The 27,986-nt window shown below is 39.2% G+C and overlaps 1 protein-coding gene across 1 annotated transcript; it reads left to right on the top strand.

Moving 5' to 3' along the window:
- The first annotated feature begins 62 nt into the window (after positions 1 to 62).
- LOC131777364 (lipoxygenase homology domain-containing protein 1) lies at positions 63 to 27,986 on the top strand. Its single transcript, XM_066163807.1, has 44 exons — positions 63 to 651; positions 1,503 to 1,789; positions 2,494 to 2,530; positions 2,972 to 3,036; positions 3,712 to 3,894; positions 4,418 to 4,592; positions 5,186 to 5,300; positions 5,539 to 5,619; positions 5,949 to 5,997; positions 6,208 to 6,343; positions 6,563 to 6,707; positions 7,413 to 7,518; positions 7,909 to 8,050; positions 8,526 to 8,788; positions 9,178 to 9,313; positions 9,833 to 9,993; positions 10,223 to 10,309; positions 10,951 to 11,083; positions 11,346 to 11,500; positions 11,946 to 12,103; positions 13,502 to 13,575; positions 13,726 to 13,919; positions 14,676 to 14,868; positions 14,997 to 15,157; positions 15,542 to 15,628; positions 15,756 to 15,966; positions 16,100 to 16,254; positions 16,882 to 17,185; positions 17,482 to 17,586; positions 17,845 to 17,950; positions 18,269 to 18,453; positions 18,918 to 19,096; positions 20,176 to 20,452; positions 21,006 to 21,160; positions 21,509 to 21,727; positions 22,018 to 22,234; positions 22,669 to 23,055; positions 23,626 to 23,873; positions 23,973 to 24,105; positions 24,718 to 24,909; positions 25,458 to 25,670; positions 26,073 to 26,376; positions 26,829 to 26,935; positions 27,124 to 27,986. Exons 1-44 carry the CDS (start codon positions 525 to 527, stop codon positions 27,498 to 27,500), a joined length of 7,524 nt encoding a protein of 2,507 aa, XP_066019904.1. The 5' UTR covers positions 63 to 524; the 3' UTR covers positions 27,501 to 27,986.

Below are 27,986 nucleotides of genomic sequence, written 5' to 3'. Positions count from 1 at the left end.
CAGGAGGCCTGGCTGCTAATGATGCTTTAGAAACCGAGTAACAGTAGAGTAACAGAGTTCGTTGTTAGCTTCGAAAAAATTTGCATACGATCGCTACCTCAAAAAGTTAGGCACTGAATTGAAGGTGTTTTTTCGTACAAAAAGCTGTCTCTTCAGTGGTGTTGGAATATATGACGAATTACCAATCAGGTGAAACTTTCATAGAGAAGACATTTGAAAAGAACACTGGCGTGACATACACAAACTTATCGTAACTTTGCAGACGACAATGAATTGCTTTGGCATGGAGACTTTAATGTGTGACTTCTGTTCAAACACATTTGTTTAAATGTATCTCACTCAGGTTCGAAACCAGATTCCTGACTACGATAAAAAGTGCATTGTTGACAAAATACTTTCGTAGATATGTTTCATTAAATTTCTACGTGAGGTTTCTTGTTCGAATTCGTCACGATATATCAACAAAGAAGATTTAGTGGTGGTAGAAAGTTGTTTCTCAGTTGTGACGGATAAGACTTGGAGAAATGCAGAGCTCCGAAGCTGTGAAAAGTGTTTTTCAGGATACTCATTTGTTATCTACAAGTCTAAATCGACCAGAACCTACGCGATATACCAAAACAACAACTAATCAGCGACCAAGACCTGTGTCAGGTGAGTTATTCATCGTAAGCTTCTAAGCTAACAACCTTGCGTGTTTATTTGTTTATAAACATTCAGTCAGAACAAGTGGAAAGGCTTACGTTAGACAGTTGAGAGGATTTTCCCAGATAATGAAAGACTGATTTCAACTGTTGCTTAGTTTTCATTGCGATACAATACGTATTTTAATAACTTTTCACTCGCCTCTTTCACACTGCTTAACATACAAATGTACGCGCTCTAATTAGACAAAAAAAGGAGGGTGGACTTTGAGTTCGGGAATTAATTGAGAGATGTTATTCGTTTTGTAAGGAAAGAAACTGTCACTCCCAGAACCCCACAAGGATTCAAACCTCAGACTTACGGATTTCGCACACTTGAGGCTTTAAGCTGAGTTAGCCATTCTAAATTAGTCTTGGTAAAATTTCCGCACAGCCCCATACTATTGTAAAACAAATCTGTTTTCCCAATAGCAATCTATTGTTTTTGTCTTTGTTTTCTCTATCCAAGAACTGAATGCATAATGTAGTATGGGGCTGTGCGGAAATTTTACCTTAGTCTTTATATACTTGACAACTGAGCTCATTATTTAACTCTTTCTTCGTAGTATAAAATTACATGACACTTTGGACATTGTTGATCCTAACAGTACTGTATAACGCAGGGTGCTTTTCACGTCGCCTATAATTTAGAAATCATCAAGCTCACTTCCTGGACAAGCCTGTTGACTGCAAGTGAAATAATATTGCTGAGAAATTTGGCATAAATTCCCAAAATGTTGCATTACAACACAGTAAGGCAGCCAATTTTTCCTACACCATTTGGGAAAAATACTGACAGTGTGTAACCTTTCTTGTTTATAGCACCCCCTGCCAGTCAGCAACCTCGTTGGAGACACCCAAACTCACCTGAACCGAAAAGGGCAAGAAAGTTCCATGTGAGCCTGTACCACACCCCATTTGAGAGCAAGACAAGTAAAAAGGCTCCCTTTGCTCCAAGAGCTACAATTGGCGGCAGTTCCACTCTGCGTGGAAAAGACTTTTCTCCAGCAACATATAATTCTCTGAGTGACCCTCATTTGAACCCATACTTTTCACGAAAGTTTGGAAAAAGTGCATCTTTGAGGGAGTCAGGACCATCTAAAACAAGGGTGTGTGTAACTTTTTAGTGTTTGTTCCTGCTGAGAAGAATTTCACGTCAAAAGAAAATTCAATTGATTGTGAAGGGTCATGGCAAATGAATACTGTATATATTACATCAGAAATAATTAGAGACAGTAAAAATCAAAAGGAGAACTCAAACTCATTTTCAACTGCTAAAACTCCACTTGACATAAATTGTAAACTCAGATGATGTTTGAAAGAGACTGCTGTCAGCCAATTTTACACCCTTTCATCAGAATGTCTATTCCTCATACTGTTCTCTACACATTTTCCAAAGTGCTTACAAGGAGAGTTTGTTTAATAATCTGGAGCATCTTTAGTTGATAATCATTTCCTAAAATCTTTCAACTTAAATGTGTGATTCAGTGATGATGTTGTAAGGAGAAATTAGATGCTGGTCACCAATAGGGTTCAAGCTTTGAAAGAAAAAAAGTACAAATGACCCATGGGTTTGACATAAGATGAACAAGGCTTGTAAAGTATCTGAATTAGGAACAGAAGGTGAAGTTCCTTCTCCATATTAATTTTTAAGTACTTAATATGTACTTAAACTATAGTAAGACACAATTAGTTATTTAGGAATTTCATGTGCAGTTCATTTTTGGAGGTAATGACTTGACAATTGTGCATGCAGTAGTATTAATAGTTTAAACTTAGAGCTTAATATGTTTGGTTTGTGATTTTTTGTTAGGGAAGACGAAGTACCAGTGGAAAGACAAAGAAAAAAGGTTTTGAATCAAGATTTTTCTTCTTTTTTTATGAACTTTAAACATATTATTTCACAAGTACAGCTGTACAAGTCATGTACCATGTGCAATAGTAGCAATCATGTATTTCATTAAATAATGACGTCAATTTTAACAATGTAATTGAACTAAATTTGCTTGAAGGGTTCACCTTGGTGATATGTATGCACTGGTAAATATAACTGACCACTCTCCAACTGGGCATTTTATATCCAAAGTAAACAATCAGAGATGCAATTAGAAATCCTAGCAGGCAAGAGGCAAACATTTAGCTGTTAGGAGACTGCAGGGAAGGATTACAACGTTGAAAAATCAAGAAAACCAGATTACATACCCTAACACTACCCCCTCATCTTTCTACCATTTTCCCTCCACAAGATCATTCCCATTGAATGCAATTTTCAATCAATATATTTTGTGCAGGTGGAGTTACATTCAAAACCGTAGTGAAAACTGGAGCCAAGAGAAATGGTGGCACAGATGCAAAGGTATGAGAGAGAGGAATGAGACATTCAATAGTCTTGCAGTTTAAATGTACCAGAATTACTCATTTTGAAATAATTAGACCAGTTTACTTGAGGTTTGACACTCTCACTTTTTTTATTAGGTGACTTATTTTATATCACTGTACCAATACATGTAGTATGATTTCTGCCCAAATCACAAAAAAAATGATGTCACAAGCTAAGCATATGATGCAATGTATATAATTGTATATATTATACATTTAATTGTAGCTATCACTCTGTGCGGTACTTTGCAGTTATAGCCTTTATTGATTTATAGCATTATCAATTAAATATCGCAAAAAGGTTTTGCTTTCTTAAGAATCAATAATGACTTTTTTATTTTGAGAGCTAAGAAAGAGAGCCAACTGTGTTTGTAGCACAATAAACCCTGGAGAGTTGTTTATGTCTTCTTTCTTTTGACTGTCTTCATTCTATTTTTGACTCCACTGTCAACATTGTCCAAAAACTGTAAACTTTGTAAGTCTATTCCATGCAATGTTTTTCTTGTGCTGGAGCAAAATGGGCAATCTGGAACAGGCAAGATGGGCCCATCATGCCTGCCTTGGGTAGCCAATCAGAACACAAGATTTGTTCATATTGTCCATAGGTGCTTCCAGCAATTTAATGAATAACTGTATTTGATTTGTCTCACAGGTTTTTGCAGAATTTCGGGGAACAAAAGGCAAGTTTACCAGACAACTCACTCACCAAATGGATTCTGCTGTACCATCAGCCTTTATAGCAACATTGCCACCATTCCAATTCCACTCAGGAAGCACTGAGACTTTTACTGTGAAGGGACCTGATATTGGTGACCTTATACAGCTTATTATTCAGGTACAAGATTTATATTGACCAATCTTTCACTGCTAATATTTAAAAATTAATCCCTAAGTACATGTTGGATATGAGGTTGGCTTAATAACCAATCTCATATCCAACAAGGGTGAATGGAATATCTGTTTTACTAAATTTCATTAAATCCTGATTGTTTGGATATTTGGAGCCTTTTTTGGGCTTGGCAAAAGTTGGTGCAATGCTTTTCGGTATAACTTGAGTCAGAAGATGAGCTGCTCCTATGGAGAAGCTGTTTTTTCTTTCTCACACAGAAAATCTCCTTATTTTTCAGTATCAAAGTACAAGACTACATCTAGACATGGTACAATAATACAATTCACCAAACCACTGTTACCAAATTACTATTACAAAACATACAGTCATGTATTTTTATTATAACACACACCAAAGATTAGAATATGAATTAATTTGTCACATAGCTATTAATAATTTTAATAAAGTGTGGGATTGGGATTGGGATTTTGTTATGAAGACTCAACTGTGGAATTTTTTTTTTTCTCAGCATGATGGCCGTGAGCGGAAACAAGGATGGTTCCTGGATGAAATTCAAGTGACAAACCCTCAGAAATCAAAATCTTGGACTTTCCCATGCTATCAATGGTTGTCACTGTATGAGAGTGATTGTCAGGTAAAACGCTGTCTGAAACCACTGGTGCACAAGAAAGCTGAAAAAGTTGGTATGTTGGCAGTTACATTATATATGTAATTCTAAATACCATATTTCCTTGAAAGAGTGTGCATGTGCTTATTTAAAATCTCAGCTAAAAGGGGGGCACTTTTTGGAAGGAGGGTGCCTAATTGAGGGGTTGATTATTAAGTAAGTGCAGCCGTAGAACAAAAATCAAAAGACAGATAATGCACCTACACATAAAGGAACTCTGCAAGCACATAAAGATAAAAATACATGTAACTGGAAAGGGAAAAAAAATTATTCTCCTGTAGTTGAAGCTTAAAAAGGTATAAATAAAGTGGCAATAGAATCAGGATTTCCTTTTATTCCTACTATTTAGGAAAGTGAGGGAGGCAGGGTTGGGGCATTTATTCAAGGCAAGCAATTGTTTGAAATTATGGCTTTGGGGGTGGGTGCTTATTTGAGGACGAGGGTTATATAAAAGTGTGGGCTTATTCAAGGGAATGGGGTAATCATTGTGCAAGAATTTGACACAGTACAACATGTACATTAGGGCATTGTTTTGTCCATTGATAACACACTGTACATGTACATTGTACTCTGAAGCTACCTACTTTAAATCATTTGTTTGATTGACAGTTTACGTAATAGAGGTATACACTGGGGACAAAGCTGGAGCAGGGACAGATGCTCATGTGTTTATTACATTGTATGGCAAGAGAGGACAAGCCCCTAAAACACAACTTATTAGCAGGTACAGGTTTTAGATTTTGGTTTTTTTATTATTATTATTTTATGTACTTGTTGCATGCATTGTTCCACAGGATAATTAATCCCCTTGCATGTACTATTGGCCATTACTTGGTGTCATTCTTCCCTCATAGACTAAAACAGGATTCAGCAGTTATTTTTTTTCCAGGTTAATTGGTTAGTTTTGAATTCTCGCAAATAATTTCTGCCATTTTCCTTTTCTGTTCTTCTGCACCCAACAGGACTGATGATGCTTTTGAAAGGAAGAAAAAAGATGTTTTCAAAATCAAAACAACTGACCTTGGATCCTTGAAGAAGTTAACGTAAGCAGTCTGTACAAAAAAAATTATTTTTCTATTGTTTGACGTTAAAAATACAATTGAAAGCAGCTGCATGAAAAAACAAACAAAAAAACAAAAAGTTACATGTAAGTGATACTGCCAATACTTATGTATTGCATTGCGGATCTTAGCAATTGTGGAGTTAATTAATTTTTGCAGATGTAGTGTTAAATGCTACTGATGATAATATTAAATTGATGAAATTCTTAAATCTCACATTCTTTTATAAACCAATCAATTGCCTTTATCTCTCATAATTTTCATTGACCGTAAGAGGATTAAATATTCTTTTGTTTTTCATCATTTTGTAGTGTGGAACACGATAGTTTTGGTTTTTCTCCAGGATGGTTTTTACACAAGGTACAGTACCTATGTTTTGAATAGCGATACACTAGTTAGAAGTCTATTTGTTATATGAGACAACACTGAAAATTGCACTTTTTGAGAGTAAAAATGTTTAAACCAGCACATACTACTGTTGCCATCTGAATTTTTTTAAAAATTCTCTTTGGCTGTTCATTTACCCTTATTTTAATGATAATCACCTACGTGTGTACAAATTTCTTTCAGATAATAGTGTACTGTCGTGCGAGAGAAGATCAGAAATTCTATTTTCCCTGTAATCAGTGGCTGGCCAAGGATGAAGGTGACGGAATGACAAGGAGGCAGCTGACAGCTTCAACAGATTCTTCAGCTGTATTTCAAGGTTTGTTACATTGAATCCCAGAAGAATCAATTAAAGTTCATGTTGTTAGAAACAGAAAAAATTATAATCACCAAGTAAGAGCATTCTTATAATCCATAATTCTATGATATCTCTCGGATGTTGTTTTTTTACACAATTTTTATGTTCATATACAACAAAAATCAAGCTGATACGAGTGTGTGTTCTGTTCCTTTTTTTTCCCTTATTTTTGTTATCTAGGCCACCGATATCTTGTTCACACGTACACTGGTGACAAGAGAGGAGCTGGAACTGATGCTAATGTTGTAATTACCATATTTGGAGAAGATGGTGACTCAGGGGAGAAGAAGTTGGATAACGCAAGAAATAACTTTGAACGTGGAAAGTAAGCGGTGTATTTAAAGACTAACTGCAAATGTGTTTGTGACATGTATGAATGCAGTACACTTCTCGTAATAGCTCTTGAGGGATTTCTTATAAGCCTCAGACTGTATTACCATAAAAAGAAATATATAATGGCCGCTTTGTAGAGAATAACAACTTGGTTGGCTCCGCACTGAAATATTTCACTGGACATAGAAATGATGTTAGCATACTCCTTGAAGGAAGGATTGCTATCAAATTCATGGGATGTTCCTATTTTGGCATCAGAGGGATTCGATAATACATACATTTAGCCCAGCCTAAAAGCGGAGCACGCATTTTTTTTCCCGCACGTCTCAAGGGCACAACGCCTTGCCCCGGCCAGGACTAGAACCCGGGTCGTCCGACTCGGAGTCCAGTGCACTGACCACTGGACAAAGCCGTGGCGTTGGCGTGCCCGCGGTACAGTTAACCACGCATGTTAAAAGTAGCACCTTGTACGGTCTTACGATCGTACGGTCGTACATCCAAATTTTTTCGGCTTGATGGGTTACTGCTATTTTGTATAATTATGGAGCTACGCTCTGCGAGCTCCGCTATTATTTCAGATCTGTTATAACCTTACCAAATTTATTTGTTACATGGAAAGTCATCAGGAGAAGTTTCCGTTTGATTGTATCTGAGAGTCAAAGGGTTGCAGCTGTATGTCACTGTGCTCTATTTTCAGGAAAGATTCCTTTAAGGTCATTTGTGGAACAAGTCTTGGACGCCTGACCAAGATAAGAATTGGACATGATAACAGTGGATTAGGGCCTGGCTGGTTTTTGAACAAGGTTAGTTCATTTGATAACAGCCATCGTGTAGATGTATACAACACAAATAAATAGAACTTTTCGCATGCGCTGACTTAGCTGGCTCGGAAGTGATTAGCTAGCAATGTTCACCTACCTGCGGCTGAAGAGAGAAATCGCGCAACAAGAGTTTTACTTTTGACCATTTCTCGGTATGCAGACAGAAATAGGCAGAGTTGTTGGTTATGTACTTAAACAATTATTCACCTTAGCTTCTTTGAAAGTGGTGGACATTCACCTCCACTTCGGTAAATTATTCTTTTGAAAGTATATTATCAGTAGCGATAAGTCAATTACAGTGTACTGCTTGATGTCACCAACGAAGTTTTCACGTTGGAAATTAGTTTTATTTCCACTTGTTTCCTTTTCCAGGCAACTGTTGAGGATCCCAGTACAGGAGAAGCTGTTGATTTTCCTTGCCGACGCTGGTTTGCTAAAAATGAAGATGATGGTCAAATCTCACGTGAACTGATCCGAGCAGACGCCAAAGATGGTGATTTAGTTGTTGACAAAGGTCAGAGCTACTTTCTTGTCGATCGTAACAAATGTAACAAAGTAATTTAGTATTATCAACTGAGTTGATAACGTAAATTAGCAACCATAAAGAGTTTAAAGCTGACGTTTCAAATGTAGATGATCATGGTAACAAATGTAACACAGACGTTGGTTATGAAACAGGTTCACGGCGGGCTTTTGTCATCATACGACCTTGAGTAGAGAAAAAACACTTTTTTCGCTAATTAATTCAATCCTATTTTGCAGGAATGCTATACGCTTTCAAATTTTAACCAAAAAAATATGAAAAGGGTAAATGGTAGAAAGTTGAAAAAGTGTTTTGCGCAACCTTTGCTTGCGAAGATATTGAGTATCCTAGAAATGATCTCTATCAGAATTTCCATACGGTACTCTATCGAACGAAGGAAGACATTGGCTTCCGAAGTTGAAGTTGTCAAAGTTCATAGAATGTGGTTTTGTTTTTGAACTGGTAGGAATTCCCTATCATATTCATGTCACAACTGGAGACGTCAGAAATGCGTCGACTAATGCACGTGTTTATGTCATCCTTCACGGAGGGGAAGACGGCGAAAACAACAGTGGCAAACTGTGGCTTCAGAATGAAGAGAAAGACAACTTTCAAAGGGGAAGGACGGACATTTTTACTGTAGAAACAGCAGAAATGCTGAGTCCCTTGCATCATTTAACCATTGGTCATGACAATAGTGGTCTTGGTGCAGGATGGCACTGTGAGAAGGTAACTGAAATTTATGTATTAAACTGTGTATCAAAACCAAAGAAATAACAATGCGGAAAGAAGGAAAAATCAAAATTAAAAGGATCAATAGTTAACGTGGAACCCCTCAAGTGAGCAAGAGATGCAACAGACCAAGTGCCAATTGGTTTTAACCGAATTGCACCTGACTGTTTTAGAGGGTTCGCAACATACATGGATCAATCACAGAGCGCAAAACAGAAAAACTATTGTAATGAGTAACCCATGCAATTGAGTTCCCTGAAGTCCCGCCGCCTTCACATGACTCTCACATAGCTAAAAGGATGTGTGAAACTGCTAAGCAAGCCATCTAGAGTTTTCACGCTGTGGTTAGAAATGCCCAATTTTTGAGTGCTTTGTTTTACCCTCAGGTGGTTGTCGACTGCCCCAGCAGTGGAGATCAGCAAGTATTTTTGTGTCAGAAGTGGCTGGCCGATGATGAAGGAGACCAAGTGATTGAGAGAGATCTCTTTGAGTCTGAAGATATGAGATTGAAAAGACGGCCAAGTATGATTCACAGTGTTCCCTTTATTTTTGTTTCATGAAAACTGATATCCACCTAGAAGTGAACAATTAATTCTCAAACGTCAGATAAAAATACTACGCATTTGTAAATTCAAAAGCATTTGCTTCGCACCTGTCCATATACATGTAAGCAATGAACATGAGAACGTCAGGTCCTTTCGGTTTTGCATTCCTGTTGAATGTCGTAGTCAAGGCAGTGCAAGGACAAACGATAGACTACGCATAAAATTATGGTATTTTTTGGAGGAGAATTTTTGTGTACTAGGGGTTGGTTTTTCTAGTACAGGATTTAAAGGTCAATCTGGTTTTGGTTTCTCAAGTATTGAAGCGGTTATTCCAGCTAAAACTCGCTCTGTGAGGTTTCAACTTAGTGCAGGGGTAAAGCAAGATAAATCGTGTTTTAAACAGCCAGGCACAATACTGTTGTAAAGAGGAGGACTTCACTGGGGAAAGGTGCTAAAATGAGAACCGTTGGTAAGAGTGTTTTTCTTTTTCGGACAGAAACTGTGTGGAATGTCTGGCTATGGACAAGTGACATGAGAGGAGCTGGTACAGATGCTAATGTGTTTATGACATTGTACGGAGACAAAGGCAAGACTGATGAGGTACCGCTTGGTAATGCCACTGACAACTTTGAGCAGGGACAGCTTGATAAATTTAAGGTAAGTTCTGATCACTCTTCTCTTCTGTTGTCCAAAGTGCTCTTTATATTCATGGAAGTTTTAAACTTTTTCCACGTCTTGCCTCCCTGTTGAGCAGCTTATATTCTTTGTTTGGCGGTTCTTAATCACTTGCATAATTTGATCATTGCCATGTATTCAAACTTACACAAAACAATATTTCCCTTGTCATTCCTCAATGTTCTGTGTTTTTTTTTTCTTTTTATGTTAGGTTGAACTGACTAGAGTCGGAAAACCATACAAGCTGAGAATACGACATGATAACTCAAAAGCGTTTTCTGACTGGCATTTGGAAAAGGTAAGTCCGTCTGTCCGCCTGTGTTTTGGTACACTTATCTGTCCCTCCGCCTGCCTGCCCGTCCGTCCTCCCGTCCGTTTGTCTTTACGACCTTCTATCCAACCGTCGATAAATTTATCGATCAGTTGATCAATCAGTTAATCAACGAATAGAATAATCGATAACAACTTTGAGTTTGCGTATAGTTTGCGCATAGTTTACGAATGTGCTGGTACATTGTAATAGTAAAGACTTGATTTCTACTTTGTTCTGTTTTTTATTTTTTTGTTTTAAAACGTTTTGTGCGATCAATGGATGAGAAAGAACTAGACCTAAGGGCGTAAAAGAGTCTTGGGGAGCTTCTCACGCGTAATACTCTTTACGCGCTCGCCGCGCTCGCCTCGCGTTGGATTCCGGCTGCATAAAAAACGCCAAAGATGGCGCCTGCTCAGCACACCACTAACTTCGTATTCTTTGCAATGAAAACAGAGAGAAGTTGTGATAGCACCGTTCATTTAATGATAGTCATAGCCATCTGGGGCTGTGTTTATTTAACGATGAACACTCTTCCTTTTGTGGATCAAAATGCATTCACATTTTGATATGAAAAGATAGACCATGAAACAAGCTTACCAAATGTCGGTTTGATTTATTTTGCTTAGATCCAAATGGAAAATGTCAAATCAAGTATTAAGTGTTCTTACAAGTGCAACCGCTGGCTGTCTAAGAGTGAGGACGACCATCAGATTATTCGTGAACTGCCAGCAATCATCCAAGGAAAAGAACCTTTACCTGGTAATGAATAAATTCAAAGTTTTATTAACAACGACAAAAACAGCAATTATTGCTTTCTTTACGTGTTGAGGCTGATGAAAATAATGAAAAATGATAGTAATAATAGTAATAATAAATGTATGTTTGAACTTAGATTTAATAGAGCACAGCTACTACCAGCTAATTCTTTAAAAATTAAACCAGCCAATTCATTTGAAGCTTCTTATGAAGATAATCTTGATTTAATGTGCGTTTTTTGTTTTACTCTTTTTAATCTTTTCAGTGTACGTTTACCATGTTTATGTCCACACCGGTGACAAACGAGGCGCTGGTACAAATGCCAATATATTTTTAAATATTTTTGGTGAGTTGGGGGACACCGGTGACAGACCTCTGGAAGAATCAAAAACTAACAGGAACAAATTTGAGAGAAATCAGGTAATTTGTAAAATATTTTGTTTTCGTACTGTTGATATTTCTTTGAAGCTGGGTCATGCGTTAGGATCAGTCCAAAAGCATCAAGACATCGATAGTGAGTGTTTCTTCGTAGCTGGTTTTTCTCTACTCGCCTGAACGGCTATAAATCTTGCGTAAAGTTCTGCGTGAATCTTGAATCCGTAATCTTTCAAACATATTCTGCATTGTGTGGACAAAAACAAATCACGCAGCGGTGTTTTATCTCAATTTAAGACAAACCAGAAGAGAAAAAAGTATTAATAAGAAACCTCTCTAAAACAATCAAAGACCTGCATTAATCGTGGGTAAGCTTAACCATGTATTCCAGAACCAGAAATTGCCCCGTTGAGAGTGTTTTCCGTGATATCCAGTTTTGCGCGCAGTTATCAACTGTGATGTATGTTGACCTCTTTACTTGTGTCTGAAGGTGGATGAGTTCCTTATCGAAGCAGTGTCACTAAAAACCCTCGAAAAAGTCCGTGTGGGCCATGATTCCACTGGGCCCGGATCAGGATGGTTCCTAGATAAAGTTGTGATAAAGGATCCTGAGGACAACACCAAGGAATATGTGTTCCCTTGCAACAGGTTTGTTATGAATATCTATCTCGGAAACCTTTCCTTCGACTGACGTTATGACTACGTATGACGAATTGCACCGCGTTCGCCCCCTATCGAGTTCGCCCCTTCGAGTTCGCCCCTACCTTATGCCGTGTTCGCTCCCACACTTTTCGAGTTCGACCCCATCAAGTCGAGTTCGCCCCTTGATTGAGTGATATCCAGATGAGTTGATTTGTGACGAAGGCACTAGCAGAATGTGCCAAATGTCACGTCAGCGACGACCATTTTGAATTTCGGCAATTGCGTGGAACCTGCTTGGGAACTGGGTTGACGGAATCAACTAAATACTCTGCGTGGGATCTGGGGTTACCAGAAATAACTGTATACACTGAACTTGTGATAAAGAGAACCACACGGTTTATCTAACGAACACGAAATGTGTTAATCGTAACAACCAGACTTGAGAAGATGCAAACCACGCTTTCATCGCGACAGCATTGCTTAAGTTGTTAGACTGGTACCCGTTTAGCTTTATTTCATTCATTCATCTGGATATCACTCAATCAAGGGGCGAACTCGACTTGATGGGGTCGAACTCGAAAAGTGTGGGGGCGAACACGGTATAAGGTAGGGGCGAACTCGAAGGGGCGAACTCGATAGGGGGCGAAAGCGGCGGATACCCGTATGACTACGTTACGATTACGTATTGGGCGTTCATTTGTTTCGTGGGCTCACTTGCAGGCCTTATTGGCCCACTCTGGGACAGGGTAATGATGGGGAGGAGGAGATTGGGCTTACGGTAAGACTCTTTTCAAAGACAAATCGCATATTCGGGACGGGTTGCATGCATGCACTGTATCTCGTCGCATTTCCTTTCTCCTTTGAGTTTTTCGGTGGCATACCCTGGGTGTAGCCAGGGAAGGGGGTAGCTGAGTCACCCGTGTCTCTCTCTCTCCCCCCCCCCCTTTGTAAGCCTTTTTCGGTAACATATGACATAGGGGTCGACAGGGCAATCTAGTGAGTACACTCTGTTTGACAGGGAGAATTTGAAAAATCCTGGCTTAATTGGCGAAGTAAGTAGTTAAGCAAACTTATTTGGTTTTGAATTTCAAGAGTAAGGTTAGGCGTTCTTTGATTCCATCGGTGGCTCTTAAGTTTGTTTTGAAATTTTTTTATATGTTTTGCTCTTAAATTGTAGGAATTTTCAAGATCCATTCAGGCTTCCCTTTCCCTCTCTTTTTAGCACTTTGTATTGTTTCATATTTATTGTGTGAAGTAAAACCGAAAGCAATTTTTAAAAATGTAATGATCAAAACAGAGTGTTGAACTCAGACAAACTCTCCCAAGGGAGCTTACTATATTCGCACTCGGTATGAAGCTCAACAATTGTGCTACTGACTGGCTTGGTGCTTCGTTCTGTTGCAGATGGTTGGCAAAAGATGAAGATGATGGTTTGATAGTCAGAGAGCTCCCCCTTGGTGGTACAAGTCTGCTCAATAGTACGTCAGTTGTATTTATTTACTCCGCTATTTCAACATGTCCTCCTTCCAGAGCCTACGCACGGTTACTTTCGTCGCGGTTGTGCGCAGCCTTTGGCAGAGATGCTTGAAATCCAAACGGTGACTGGAAATTTTTTTTTTCTCTTGCAGCCACTTCGTATCTAGTATCTGTAAGGACTGGTGATGTTCGTGGCGCGGGTACGGATGCCAATGTTTTTGTTCAAATTTTTGGCGCTAAAGGTGACACTGGAAAGTTACAACTGAGAAGCGCTGAAAACACGAAAAACAAGTTTGAGCGAAGCAGGACTGACCAGTTTGTGCTGGAGGCCGTGGACATTGGAAAGGTGGGTAATGACAAGGAAAGAAACAAACACGCACAACCTCTCTGTTAGTGTTAAAAGACCTAAGTTTAAGCAGTATGCAGAAACCTCATAACGTTGATATGGAAAGGAGGCAGAATGGCCTCCATCTAAATGGGGGTCCAGAGTTCTTGATTTCAACCCGCTGGCCACAGTTTTAATTGCCGCCGTGATTGTCAGGGTTATTCTTCTTGGCAGAGTCGCGCTCGGCACATCAGTCATGATTGAAAACAGTCAATTGGTTTGCCTGCGGCCAGTTTGTGTCTTGATGCTTTTCTTTTAACTTCTAGGGTTATTAGTGACTTTGCTTTTTTTTTTTTTTTTTTTTTTTCTTGTTTAATTTGTTTGTGTTTTCAATATCACGTTCCTAGCCTGTTGTGTTTTTCCCGAATGAGGTCATAGCTCAGAGCATCCGTCCTTTTTCGCGAATATCTCTGTCCTCGGTTTCTCAATGTGTTTTTTTCTTGGATTCATACACCAAACTTGGTACAATCACTTCATAACGGCAGTGGATTCCTTGAGGGAGCCAAATATGCTAGCTCCGGTTGTTCGAAGCTTGGTTAACGCTATCCACTGGATAACCTCTTTCCGGTGGATAGTGCAGTACGTTTTACTATCACTTATTCACTGGATAGCGGTTTATCCGTTAGATATCGTTATCTGCGTTTTATGCAACTAGGCCCTAGTCAAGTTTGCTGCGGGTTTCTTGACTGACTATTTTCGATGTATTCTTCCCATCAGGTTGAAATGTTGCGTATCTCGCATGACAACAAAGGTGGTGCTGCTGGTTGGTTTCTTGATAACGTCACAGTAGATATCCCTTCACGTGGAGAACACGTGGTCTTCCCGTGTCACCGCTGGTTGGCAGATGATGAAGACGACGGCAAGATTGAGAGGGAGTTGTACCCAGGACAACAGACTCAGAGCAACCCAAGTAATTTACGTTTTTGTTCCTTCATTTTGCCGAGTAATGCCTTAAAAGTAGTTGAAAAGTTAAAAGTTTGTGGAACGTTCATATGAAAAAAGATAGACACAAGAATATTGTTGTTTTTGTTTGGGTAGAAATTCCTCACGAGGTGACGGTGTACACGGGTGACGTCAGAGGAGCTGGTACCAACGCAAATGTGTTTCTTGTCATGTATGGCGAGAATGGCAAGTCTGACCAGTTTGACCTGAGAAACAAGTCTGACAACTTCGAGAGAGGCCAGGTTGACAAGTTCAAAGTAAGTTCTGAGGATAAGGTTGAAGGCTCGCTCCCAAGCTCTCCCTTCCAGGGGGCGTAGAGTAGACAGAGCGTGGAAACCATCTGGTAGAGGGCAGAAGACATGAGTAGGAATTATTTTTTTAAAGCGGCGAATTTACCACGATATTGACGAGCAAAATTGCTTGTACAGTGTGAATAGAAGGCAACTGCTATACGCTTTGTTGTTCCCAGTATATAGAATTTTGCGTCATATTATGATAATGCCTTGACACCTGACAAGTGTATTCTTCTGTTTACCACTTCTCCGGATATTGTATGGATATTATAAGGAGAAATTATGTGTTAATTGCCTCTGGGAGTACTAGGATTCACCGTTCAACCTTTTTTTTTTTTTATCCACCAGGTGGAGTGCGAGGATATCGGACAGCTGGTAAAAATTCGTGTTGGTCATGATAACAATGGAATGCGCTCAGCCTGGTTCTTAGAGAAGGTAAAATGATTCAGTCGAGTATTAAATTTACTGTAAACGACGCGTGGGCCATTTGACTCGAAAAAACCTCCTTTGATTATTCGCGTTCAGCCATGGCTGCATGAAGTTTTGCCCTCTTGTTTAAAAGGTTGAAATTCGCCGCGTGAAGCCCGAAGACAAAGAACCAAGCAAGAAACGAAGGAATTCTGGGGAGGTTGAAGAGATGGGTGATGGAGATGAACATAATTATCTTTTTGTGTGTAACCGCTGGCTGGCTCGGGACGAAGACGACGGTCAGATCGTGAGGGAACTGGTGCCCGTGGACTCCAGTGGCAGACCAAGACGCGGCTCGCTTGCAGGTAACTTGAACAGATGAGCCCATAGTACCAAGGTGTAGTACAGCGGCCGGAGTACGTGTGCTGAGAGTGCACAAGGTCGAATGCTCATTTGTTTTTTATCTTTCATCCAAATATTCTGTTATATCTTTGGTAGAAAACACGTACCGTGTCCACGTACACACTGGTGATGTTTCTAATGCTGGAACGAATTCCAATGTGTTCACCTGCTTGTATGGTGAATTTGGCGATTCTGGAGAACGAAAGTTGGATAAATCTGAAACTCATATGGACAAGTTTGAAAGAAACAATGTAAGATCTGTAATTATTAATTAATTAATTAATAATAATTAATAATAATTAGTTAATAATAATGTAAGATCTGTATTTAGGGCGTGTTTGTAGGTTAAAGTAAGGACTCTTATGTCCTTATGTAGAGTTTAAATGCGTGTATTTCACTTCATTGTAACTGCAAAGATAGATTAGATCAGTTGGGCAATGGAAAGGAACCCAATACTCTTGTATATATCGTTTTTGTTATGCAGTGTGATGATTGACCAATTGGTAACTTTAACCTATTCTCGTGCAAACACACGTTTCTCGTGAGTTCTCCTTTATTTTGCGTAACTGGCGATTTTGTATTCGCCTTGAAGCGGTAGGTAGCGTAGCCGTATGCACCCAAAACCGCCGGTTACGCTAGCTCTGTTCCCTTCGCTCGCCTCGCTGCTGAAATGTTACTTGGTTTATTGGTCAGAAGTCAAAAGTTTGGAAAAGTGTTGAAGTCGTATGACAGTTTTTTACCACTTTATTGTCGTTACTTTTATTGAATATGTAGCAATCCTGCTTCCTTTTTTAATCCAACACTTCTCGCGTAGGATCATTATTACCTCAAACTCTTATTGCTGCTGATATCTGGTAGATGTATTTCTTGGTTTTTAGGAGGACATATTTTCGTTCAATTGCGTCAACCTCGGCCCGCTCAGTAAAGTCAAAGTGTGGCATGATAACAGTGGATTAAAGAGCGCTTGGCATTTAGACAGGATCGAGATCGAGGACAAACTAGCAGAGGAGAAACATGTATTTCCATGTAATCGGTGGCTTGCAACCAGCGAAGACGACGGCCAGATTTGTCGCGAACTTGTTAAAGTTGACGAGCGAGCTTTGAAGCTGGAGAGAAAGAGGACTTTGTCCAGAAAAACAAGTGTTATCTCCAACGTTGATGGTGTGGATCTTGAGGCTAAAGGTATGTTGCCCTGTTACATCTGCCTTTTAACGAAAACAGAAGAAATCTTGGAATAATTTATTGCCAATTCGCAAATTGATTGAAACTGTTCACATAAAGTCAGCTAAACCAGCCCGCGTGTGTTCTGGAATCATGCATACCCGCCATAACATTTAGTACTTGTAAGTTGCAAAAAGAGAAAAATCTAATTTATTGTTCTAGTGTAAGATATAAATTTAGAATGTCGATAAGCATTTCGTACAATCATGATTATTTTTTCTCTCAATTTTATATCGCTGGTGTGTGACCTTTTGCAGCTCGTATCACGACCTACGAAGTCTCTGTTATTACTGGTGACGTCAGAGGAGCCGGCACCAATGCGAATGTATATGTTATTATGTACGGAGCAGAAGGGGATACAGGTCAGTCAAATGAAGAGATACATCATGTGCTCAACATAAAAATGACGACCATATAATGTAGCCACTCGGGGGAGAGCGTTCCCGAGTTCTAGTCACTGATTTTCTGACAATACGAGGACATGTTGAGGCGTCGAAGATTTACCCATCCCACAGGATTCTGTTTTATTTTTTTATTCTTTTATTTTATTCTGGTTTGTTTTTACATTTGTGCTTGGAAGTCTTCTTGTCATAACATTTCTGTTGCCACTTACTCGTCAGGCAAAGTTCCTCTCAAAACCTCGAAAACGTTCAGAAATAAATTTGAGCGTGGCCAAACAGATGTCTTTACCGTTGATGCCAAAGTTGGAGAAATTGAAAAGATCAGGTAAAATGATAATGCGAGATTATGAGTAGATAAAAAGAAGAATTTCTGAGTTGTTTTTAGGTCTAAAGTGGATATGCTTGCTCTATGACAGCCTGCTTACTCCCAAAAGGAAGTGACGCTTGAAACAGCGTAATTCTAACATCATGATGGACTTTTTGCTTTCAAGTATTTGGGGTTTGCATTTTCTGGCAACCATTATTAGATTCTGTCAATGCATATTATCTGATATGTTTAACATTGTGTCATTTTATGGCCACGTGGAGTAACTTAACCATCTCAACTTGTAATATCGTCATTTAACCACTGCTCTTGCTGCAGGATCGGCCATGACAATAAAGGTGGATTTGCTGGTTGGTTCCTGGACAAGGTGATTATCGATGTTCCTTCCCTTGGTCAGAAAGCTGTGTTCCCGTGCGGCCGCTGGCTGGATAAAGGCAAAGATGATGGACAGTTGGAGAGAGAGCTGTTTCCTGGAGTGGACACCGAGGAAGCTTATTCTCCGTGTAAGAAAATCACTTCGTGTCGCCCCATATATTACCCCACATGTGTCACATCACCTATCGTTAAACCGTATTACGTTACTTCACTTCACAGTTCATCACATTGCAGACTGTTACGTCACGCTAATCAACATGACATGACAAAACGTCACGCCGGATCACTTGTCACCAAATCACACTGTGTTGAATAATGTAACAACAATTTAGGGTGCCACGCTTCATTACGTCACAGTAACGCAACATCTTGTCAGGGCACGCTGCATTGCATCAAATAATATTTTCCAACACGGATATCGTGTCACATACTTCGTCGCGCGAATTGAAACCTTAAGTTGTGTTTTTACGGACCCTGAGTATTGCGAATTTCGACTGGATTTGATTGATTTGAGGCCTTTTCGTTTGGATCAGTTTGTGCTTAGATATACATTTACCTAGTGATGTTGCTAATGTATCTACGAACCTTTCAGATGTGCCGTATGAGATGACTGTGTTCACAAGCGATGTGATGGGAGCTGGCACCTCAGCTCATGTTTATATTGTGCTATACGGCTCTGACGGCTGCACTGAAGAGGTTATGTTAGCAGACACGTCAAAGAAACAAAAGGATTCCTTCAAGAGAGGATCAACTGATCAGTTTGTTAAGGAGGTACGTGTATTAGGTTTGGAAGAAATGTATAATTATTCACAGTGGAGGTGAATAGAAGGGGGTATTTACTTAGCCGCGAGGTAAATATCGACCACTAGCTGCTGAGGTGAAAAGTTGTTTTAGTATATACCAAAAAAAATTCCTGCAGTGATTTCAATTTTTTGGAGTACAAATCCCACCTGCATTGCTCAGAGGTGAATAGCCAAGGATATCCGGAGTTCGAGTGGCCAATCAGCGTGTGCCTTCAACACTATCTACTGTTGCTGTATATGCGAATTGTTATTAGTATATACCACAATGTGTCAATTCAAGATTCAGGAACAAAGTTATTGCGCAAGTAAAAGAGAATTGAGAACACATCATATATTGGGTTCCGTGGGTTTTTATTCCGTGCACCGTAAGATATAACAGATGTGTTGATATACAGAACAGTCATTATAATGGTTGTACGCTCACATCTGCTTATCGTAATGATGACTTAAATTTTTTGCACATTTTGCGGAAACATGGGTACGATCGGGACTATCTTTTTAAACTGACTTACAGATTATATTACTCGCTTAAAACACGGTGGCGTTCAGAAAGCCCTCCTCTTAGGTTTTTACATCCTTACTATATTAGCACTTTTCTTTTCAGTGATTGTTATAGAAAACCTGAAATCGTGCGTTTCCAAATCGATTAGCGGACGAACATCATCTTGAATGTGCGGATGACATTAACCCTTTACACCCTAACATCAATATGCATATTCTCCATACTGCTCTCTATACATTTCCTAATGTGTTGGAAAAGGAGAATTTGTTTAACAATCAAGACGTTCTTCAGTTGATTATCATTTCCTTTATTCTCATGACCTTAATGTTTAATTCAGGGGTGATATTGAAAGGAGAAATTAGATGCTAGTCACTCTCAGAGATTAAAGGGTTAATGACGAAATACTCAACGAGTTAGCCTAAGAACTCCGAAAGTAAAAGGTTTTTGAACAGTCTCATAGCCGAAAAGAAACGTCGTGTTAAATAAGCCACGGTTTGCTTTTTCATACGTCTATTTCTGTATGAGATTTAATCACTTTTTTGCAGCTCGACAATGTTGGTGATGTGATTGAAAAGATTCGAATCGGACACGACAACAAAGGCATGACCCCTGGTTGGCATCTTGACAAGGTAGAGGTACGACGCTTGAAAGATGACGGCGAATCTTCCACAACTTACACCTTCCCCTGCAAGAGATGGCTGGCCAAGGATGAAGACGATGGATCTGTTGTGCGGGAGCTGATTCCTAATAAGGTTATCGAAGAATCTGTAACGGAAGATGGAGAAGTGGAAACTAAGGAGGTCGATCAAGAGACGTTGGAACGTAAGTAGGCTCTACAAGATGGGACCAAAACTGAACTTTTTCGTATAGACATTTCTGAATATCTTGTAGTTGTAGTTAGGAGAAGTTGCGAAGATGGAAAGATGCTATTGTTGGTTTTTATTCGTTCTCTATGGTGAAGAGAGGTAATTTGAACGGATCCGGTCTCGACCTTAAGATTTCTCTCAAATCGTAGCCTCTCTTGTTGTAAACGTTCCACGGTAATGGTTTTTAAGATTTGTTAATGGTTCTTTTTTCGTGTGGCTCGAACTGAAAAGATTGTAGTACCGGTAATTTTTCCAAATTTGCTGCTTATTTGAGCGGTATATAGGTGCTATATCTCGTTCTGTTTTCTGCAGAAGAATTTTCGGTTTTTTGGGGGGGGGATTTTACAGCCAGGCGCAAAGATATATTATAGTTCAGTTCATAATACGCGTTTTAAACCTTTTTCTCGTTCTCTTTGATTTATTGTTTTTCTTTGTTGTTTTACCTTCGTCTTGAACTATTGTTTTCAGATGAGTTCTACTAAAACTTACAATTTACATATCATTTTCAGTCCGCAAGTACAAAGTTCATGTCTTTACTGGTGACGTCAAAGGCGCAGGAACAGATGCTAATGTTTTTATCACCTTATATGGTGAATATGGTGACACAGGGGAGAGGCAACTTGCTAAGTCAGAGACATACTCTAATAAGTTTGAAAGGGGAAATGTGAGTGTCGAAATAGTCTTACCTGTGTGTTTGCATTGGAATTGAACTAACATTAGCATAAACTCAGCAACAGAAATAGAAGATGACAAGTAATATTTGAGGTGGAATGTATCTGAGCTTTGACTGATAAGTGACGACTTGGCCCTAACATATAAAACTTAATTTTATTTTAGTCCCTTTTAAGATACAATTACCAAGTGTTTTCCATGCCCAAACCGTTGCTACATAATGCCTCGTTACAGTCAGCTTTTCGGATTTTAAATTTTTTTTTAGATAATATCTCTCACCTTAGCGAGGCTTTCTTTGTTCGTAAAATTATTCTTAATAGTATTCTTCCTTGCTTAACAGGAAGATATCTTCACCTTGGAAGCCGCCGAACTCGGGAATGTTTTCAAGGTGAAGCTTCGACACGACAATGCCAATTTTAGTCCCTCCTGGTTTGTGGATCGTGTCGATGTTCGAGATTTGGAAACAGACAAACTTTATCCGTTTGTTTGCGAGAGATGGCTTTCTAAAAAGAAAGAAGAAGGGAAAATCCAACGAACGCTTTATGTAAAAGGCTATCAGGTATACTTTACACAGCACGATTATTTTTAATCTTTTTTTTAAATGATGAAGATATGAACTATTGCCTCGTACTCAGGACATCTCCTTTCTAAGATGGGCGCACCTATTCCCGTAGTCCCCCGCGTTTCGCTCTCATCGCCAGTCGCTCGCGTTTTCGTTCTCTTTCCAATAAGTATCTTCGAAAATTAGTGAAGGAGGATGTGTCTTACCTTAAATTTGAAATGAGTGCTGGCGGCTTATTGCAGAATATAAGGTGTTACCTCAGAGCGCTTTCTTTTTTTCTTATCTAGGGCGAACGCTCTACTCTTGGCACAATGAGTCTGAGATCTTTGAGCCAAAGCAGCCTCAGTCCCCGACGAAGTAGTCGCGGAAGCCTCGCCAGCAGCCGAGGGTCTCTAGGACGAAGCAACGAAAGTTTACCAACAGCGAACCGAAGTGCGACAGCTGATGCCATTTTCATGGAAGAATTTGGCCAAGGTGATAAAGATGCAGCAGCTGTTCGTGAAGGTAAAGTCAAACTCTGGCTCAAAAAATCTATGCTCTTCTTTGATTGCCACGCCTTCTATTTTAATTGCAATGAAGAGATTTTGCCGTTACATACGCGGAGTGAGGTGATTGTGCTTAACCAACCGCAGTTCCAATATGATCCGAAGTTTTTGAACAGTAGCATTTTTTTTGACAAATTTCATCTTTGTATCTGTTCTATATAATTATTTGTTTGCGTTTACGTTTTTGTTTTTGTTTTTGTTTTCATAGCCTGCTCTGTAGAGGGAATTATCGTTCTTTTTTTAGTTTCCTAGAAACAAATTATTCTGGCAAATTTCCGATCTGTGTATCATTTCTCTATAATTTTTGTTTACTTTTTTGTTTGTTTGGTTGGTTTTTTTTTTATGGCCTTCTCTGTAGAGGGTGGAAACTTATCTTTGTTTATTTTGTCTCAGCTATTGCCTACACCATCCGCGTGACCACAGGCGACCAATCAGACGCTGGCACCAAAGCGCAGGCACACATAGTTTTGATAGGAAGTGAAGCGGCCACGGAAAAGATCCCATTAGCACTGATTCAGAGAGATGGGTTCACCCCTGGCCTCACTGAGACGTTTTCAGTGGAAGCTGTAGATGTTGGAGAAGTGAAGAAAGTTGAGATATCCAACAACGGTTACGGAGCGGACAGCGGCTGGTTTGTGAAGGAAGTGGAGGTGGATGTACCCACTAGCGGTAAGAAATACTTCTTCCCGTGCAACAGGTGGCTGTCACAGAACAAGGAGGATGGGAAGGTGGTACGCGTGCTGTCTGCGTCAGATGATCATCTGGTTACTTACAAACCACGTGAGTTACTTGCAGTGAAATTTTGAAGTTTTTGTACGAAAACTGTTTTGAAGCTAAGTTCGTGAATGTAACGTCGGTGAAGGAATAAACTTGGATTCTCTTCGCTCGTCAATGCCAAATCGACCCCATCATCCCTTTTCTCAGTTAGAGAAGAAAAAGGCAAAATAAAACGAAAACCAGATAGCAAAGCCGCACCCAATGTTTAACTGCACTCACTGGGACTCACACAATCGACTTTCGCTTTGACATGGTCTTTTTGGTCTAAACTTTGCTATTCCAGTTCCAATACTTGGAATACTTCTTGCCACGAATTCTAACAAGAAAAAACTTTCAATATCTTGGAGACCAATTATTTTCTTGGGGCGAGGGGAATCATTTCCCTTTTCCACGTTTGTAGCACTCTCGTTAGTACTTGTAGTTAGTCTGATAGGCCCTCGTTTTTGATTAGATACATCCAGGAAAACGCTGGTGTTAATCGTGAGAAAATAATGTGCTATTGACATAAGTTGCATTGGTTTTTTTGTATAAACGATTGTTTTTGTGATAATGAAGTCAATTATTTCCTTGCAGATGTGCAATATGAGATAGAGGTGTACACAGGGGACGTAAAATCAGCTGGAACAGACTCTACCATATCCATGACAATGTTTGGCACTGATGGCACCACTCCAGAGTTTGTACTCGATAAAGACGAGTCGCGGTTTGAACGAGGAGGAGTGGATCTGATTAAAATGGACTTGTATGATGTGGGAAAACTGCTTAAAGTCAGGATCGCAGTCGATGGTAAAGGCACTCGTCATGATTGGTTTTTGGAAAAGGTATGAATTTTGAACCAACAGTTGACGTTTTCAGTCAGGTACAAGCATTCGTACTGATAAGAGGTACAAGAGATCATGCGAATTTTTTTCCCTCAATAGATAATCATACGGAACATGGAGACACATTGTGTGAGCGTTTTCAAGTCTAATCAGTGGTTTTCCAAAACAGAAGGCGATGGCAAACTTGTTAAAGAGATTCCGGCTGAGGTTGACGGAGAGGAATTACTCAAAAGTAAGTGTCCTTTACGGTGCCTACAGAAGCTGGTGGATCAAATAACCGAGGACTGAATATCCAACCTTCATTTAAAGATTTACTCCCTTTGTTCATCGTTCTATGGAGTCAACCATCTTTAAGACATGTAATGTAAAGCGCATTAGATCATATACTTATAATGAATTTTGCGCTATATAAGTATTAAATCTATTATTATTTTATTATTAAAAGCTGAGATTTTAACCGATGCTTACCTACAATTTTATTTATACAAAATTCACCAATCTAACAGTTACAACGTTTAAACAGGCTTAACTTTCTAACAATTCAAAGCTTTTTTACGCGATTCAAGGGTTTTATCTCTTTTGCTTTTATTTAACCAGTTATTCTTGTGCAATCACCAGAATTGCCATCACTAGTAATATACCAAAATTAGCCTGTATTTCACAAGACCATGTTTTCTTTTTATCTATTTAGCGATTTGTAAGAGTCCAGTTAGACGAATTGTATTCACTTTGCCGTGAAATTGGTGACGTTATCTTGTGTGGTAGATAACACCTTTTCGTTATAAGTTAAGGAGTTGATCACTTTTCTAAATTAAGAACTTATTCCACAACTTTTTCTAAACAGGAACTTCATATAAAGTTAACGTGAAGACAGGCGATGTGCTGGGAGCCGGAACTGATGCGAACGTGTTCATGGTGATATTTGGAGAACATGGAGATAGCGGAGAATTGGCTTTGAAGAATTCTGAAACATACAAAGACAAGTTTGAAAGGAATCATACCGACGTGTTTAGCTTCAAAAATTTCCTAAGTTTGGGTGAGTGTAAAGTGAAGTGACTGGCGGAAAGAAGCTCTGTTCTTCATGGACCAAAGCAAATAGCATTAAAGCAACTCTTTTACGAAGGATTTCCATGCCTGACTTTTGTGACATCTAGACCAGAAGATTTTAAAACAGTCTTAAGTTTGACACACTAGAATTTTTTTTTGTATTGTTTCATATGTTATATACTGGTGTAAGTTGCCCGAAATAGTTTAACTCTGAAACGCTACGGTGACTAGGTTGTCTTGGAAGGTACTAGAATTTCTGTTCTGGACTAAATTTTAGCAAATCAATTCAGCTAAGTTACCTAGCTTAGTTTATCGCGGAAGCTTTTTGTTTCAGTTCTTACGCGATTGTAACAGAAATTATGAAAACCTGTTTGGACTGTATTTCACTGTTTGGAGCCGGTGGTTGAGTCTATAAATATGTATTCTTACAGCTGTGTGCTTTAAGTTGATTTAGAACCTTCCTGAAATGATAAATCTGTTACATTCTTTTCCTCATCGATGAAGATTTTAGTTTCATGCGAAACTCTCTCTTTGTAGGTGAACTTACTAAAGTCCGTATCTGGCACGACAATAAATTTCTCAAAGCAAACTGGTTTCTTGAAAGTGTGGAAATCATCAACGAATCCAATGATGAAAAATACTTATTTCCTTGTAATCGGTGGCTGGCTAAGGATAAAGACGACGGAAGCCTGGTACGAGAGCTAACATGCGCAAATGCTAAGAAGAGTACCGACTCGCGAGCGCCCACAAGTGAGTATTAGCTGCTCTCCCACCCCTTGTTGGGTATTGTATTCCATAAAACGAAATACCCTATTATGTAATCATACAGATCATGTTCGCGACTTAGCAGAAATCCTGCTTAGGACTTGTTTCGACCAATCCCTATGAACGTTATGTAGTTTTCCCTATAAGGCGACGAAAGCGCAGACCAACTAACTGATTGAAGGACCTTGGCGTATATCTCTTACTATGAATAAGTAAATGATATTTCTTCAGATATAAGATACAACTGATCATGAAACCCAAATTGGTTTCCAATGATGTTTGCAGCTCTAACAGTTATAGACGTGGTGTGATTCGGTTCAAAAATGTACTTGCCCTACGACTATAAACATTCCTCTCATAATTCCTTTTTTGATTCCCTTTTTGTAGCCTTTGAACTTACTTTCCTTACAAGTGACAAGCAAAATGCCGGGACAACCCAGAATGCTTGGATCGTACTTGAAGGAGAAGAGAGGAAATCTCAGGAATACCCGATAGAAAACAGCGCAAAGAACAAAGTTCTACGTAGAGGACAAACAGACACATTTAAATTTGCGACCAGAAGTCTTGGGAATCTTACTCACGTGACACTGGGACATCGAAGACGGCAGGGATCTGTTGTCAAGGGAACCGGGAAAGAGACTGGTTGGTTCTTACATGAAGTGATTGTGACCAACCCTGAGACAGGGGAAAAGTAAGCTCTCTGTTGACTCTGTTTAACCTAACTTGAATTGTTTCTTAGGTAAAACGGAAATTTAATTATTTTGAAGGACTCTTGGAGTTAGCGACAAACTATTTAACTTGGACGGTCTATGTTTAAAAAGAATATATCTCTGTTTTAAATGCAATAAATGTCATCAAAAGTATTTACAGAGCAACAACTGGTGCAGCCAACATCACGCAGCATACGTGACTAAGCACTTGAAGTGACATAGTGTTGTTGTTATTGTTATTATTGTTAATGTTGTTTCCTGTAATTTTACGTTTGTTTCCATGAAAGCGTCGTGTATTGTCTTCCTATCGTTAATTCTGCTATTTCACTGATACAAGTATTTTTATCTAGCATAGCTGAAAAGTGAGATTGTGAGTGGCCTTCATGTCGTATTATTGATAAGATTGTAATCACTTAATTTTATTTGATTACAGATACGTGTTTCCCTGCCGTCAGTGGATTCCTCTCAGCGATGACAAGAATGATGCAGTTCGTTTAGAGTGCAAGTCATCAGAGAAACCAAAGTCAGCGACTATTAGAGGTAAAAGATGCTTGAATCAAAGGGATCCTCTATAGTTACAGATTATTGTCCCTCAGAGGTGTTGCCGCTACGTATTTCTTTTCGTTCTGCGAATATATTTGTAAACTGATTTCATATTTTCAAGCGGGTAACGGACATTGATGTAACATCTTTTTACCTCATTTTTATCTTTTCTTTTCTCGTTTTAGACCTTCAACCCGTCCAGTATCTAATAGAAGTCTTTACCGCTGACGTAGCACACGCAGGTACGGATGCCAACGTCTCCATCCTCTTATATGGCGCGAATGGTGACACTGGGCAGAGACAGCTGACTAAAAAGTTCGTCAACTTGTTCGAGAGAGGAAAAGTGGACGACTTTAAAATTGAAGCACTGGATCTTGGTCAGCTTACACGTTTGCGTATAGAACATGACAACAAAGGTTTTGGAGCCGGCTGGATGTTAGAGAAAGTGGACATCACAAATCTCACGAGTCAAGAAAAAGTGACTTTTCCCTGCAGTCAGTGGCTTGATAAGAAGAAAGGAGATGGGAAAATCTGTCGAGATCTGCTCCCACTAACGAAATGACCTCTGTGATCCCTTTGCAGCTCTGTCATTTTTAAAAGTAGTAGTATTCGTCATCTCCTGTAAAAATGACTTCACCTTTCTTCAAGGAATACCCACAGAAGCAGCATTGGCGTGAGCTCTCTGTTGGGATTCTTTGAGATTTATGTAATTATGTGCTCCTTTTTTGTAAAAACACTTAAAACAGTTATTTATGGACACGGGAATACAAATTATTTTGAACTGTAGAATTTGATATTTATGTGCTAACCTTGGCAATATAAACTGTATAAGAGTGGGATAATTGAAGCAAAGATTATTCTCCACATGCTAAGGCAGTCTTTTCTCAGCGTCACAATGAGAAAGGTCTGCGTAATACGTACTAACAAGCAAGAGCGTGGACATCATGGCGACATATCAGCTATGAACTTAACGAACATGAGAGGAAAAGATTAGGAAAATAGTGGAAATGATAAGAAACTGAAGTAAAATAGTAATGTTGCAATTGAA

This window comes from Pocillopora verrucosa, chromosome 3 (genome assembly GCF_036669915.1).
Source record: "Pocillopora verrucosa isolate sample1 chromosome 3, ASM3666991v2, whole genome shotgun sequence".
Taxonomy (NCBI): Eukaryota; Metazoa; Cnidaria; class Anthozoa; order Scleractinia; family Pocilloporidae; genus Pocillopora; species Pocillopora verrucosa.
This window is presented reverse-complemented; position numbering and strand designations above follow the sequence as displayed.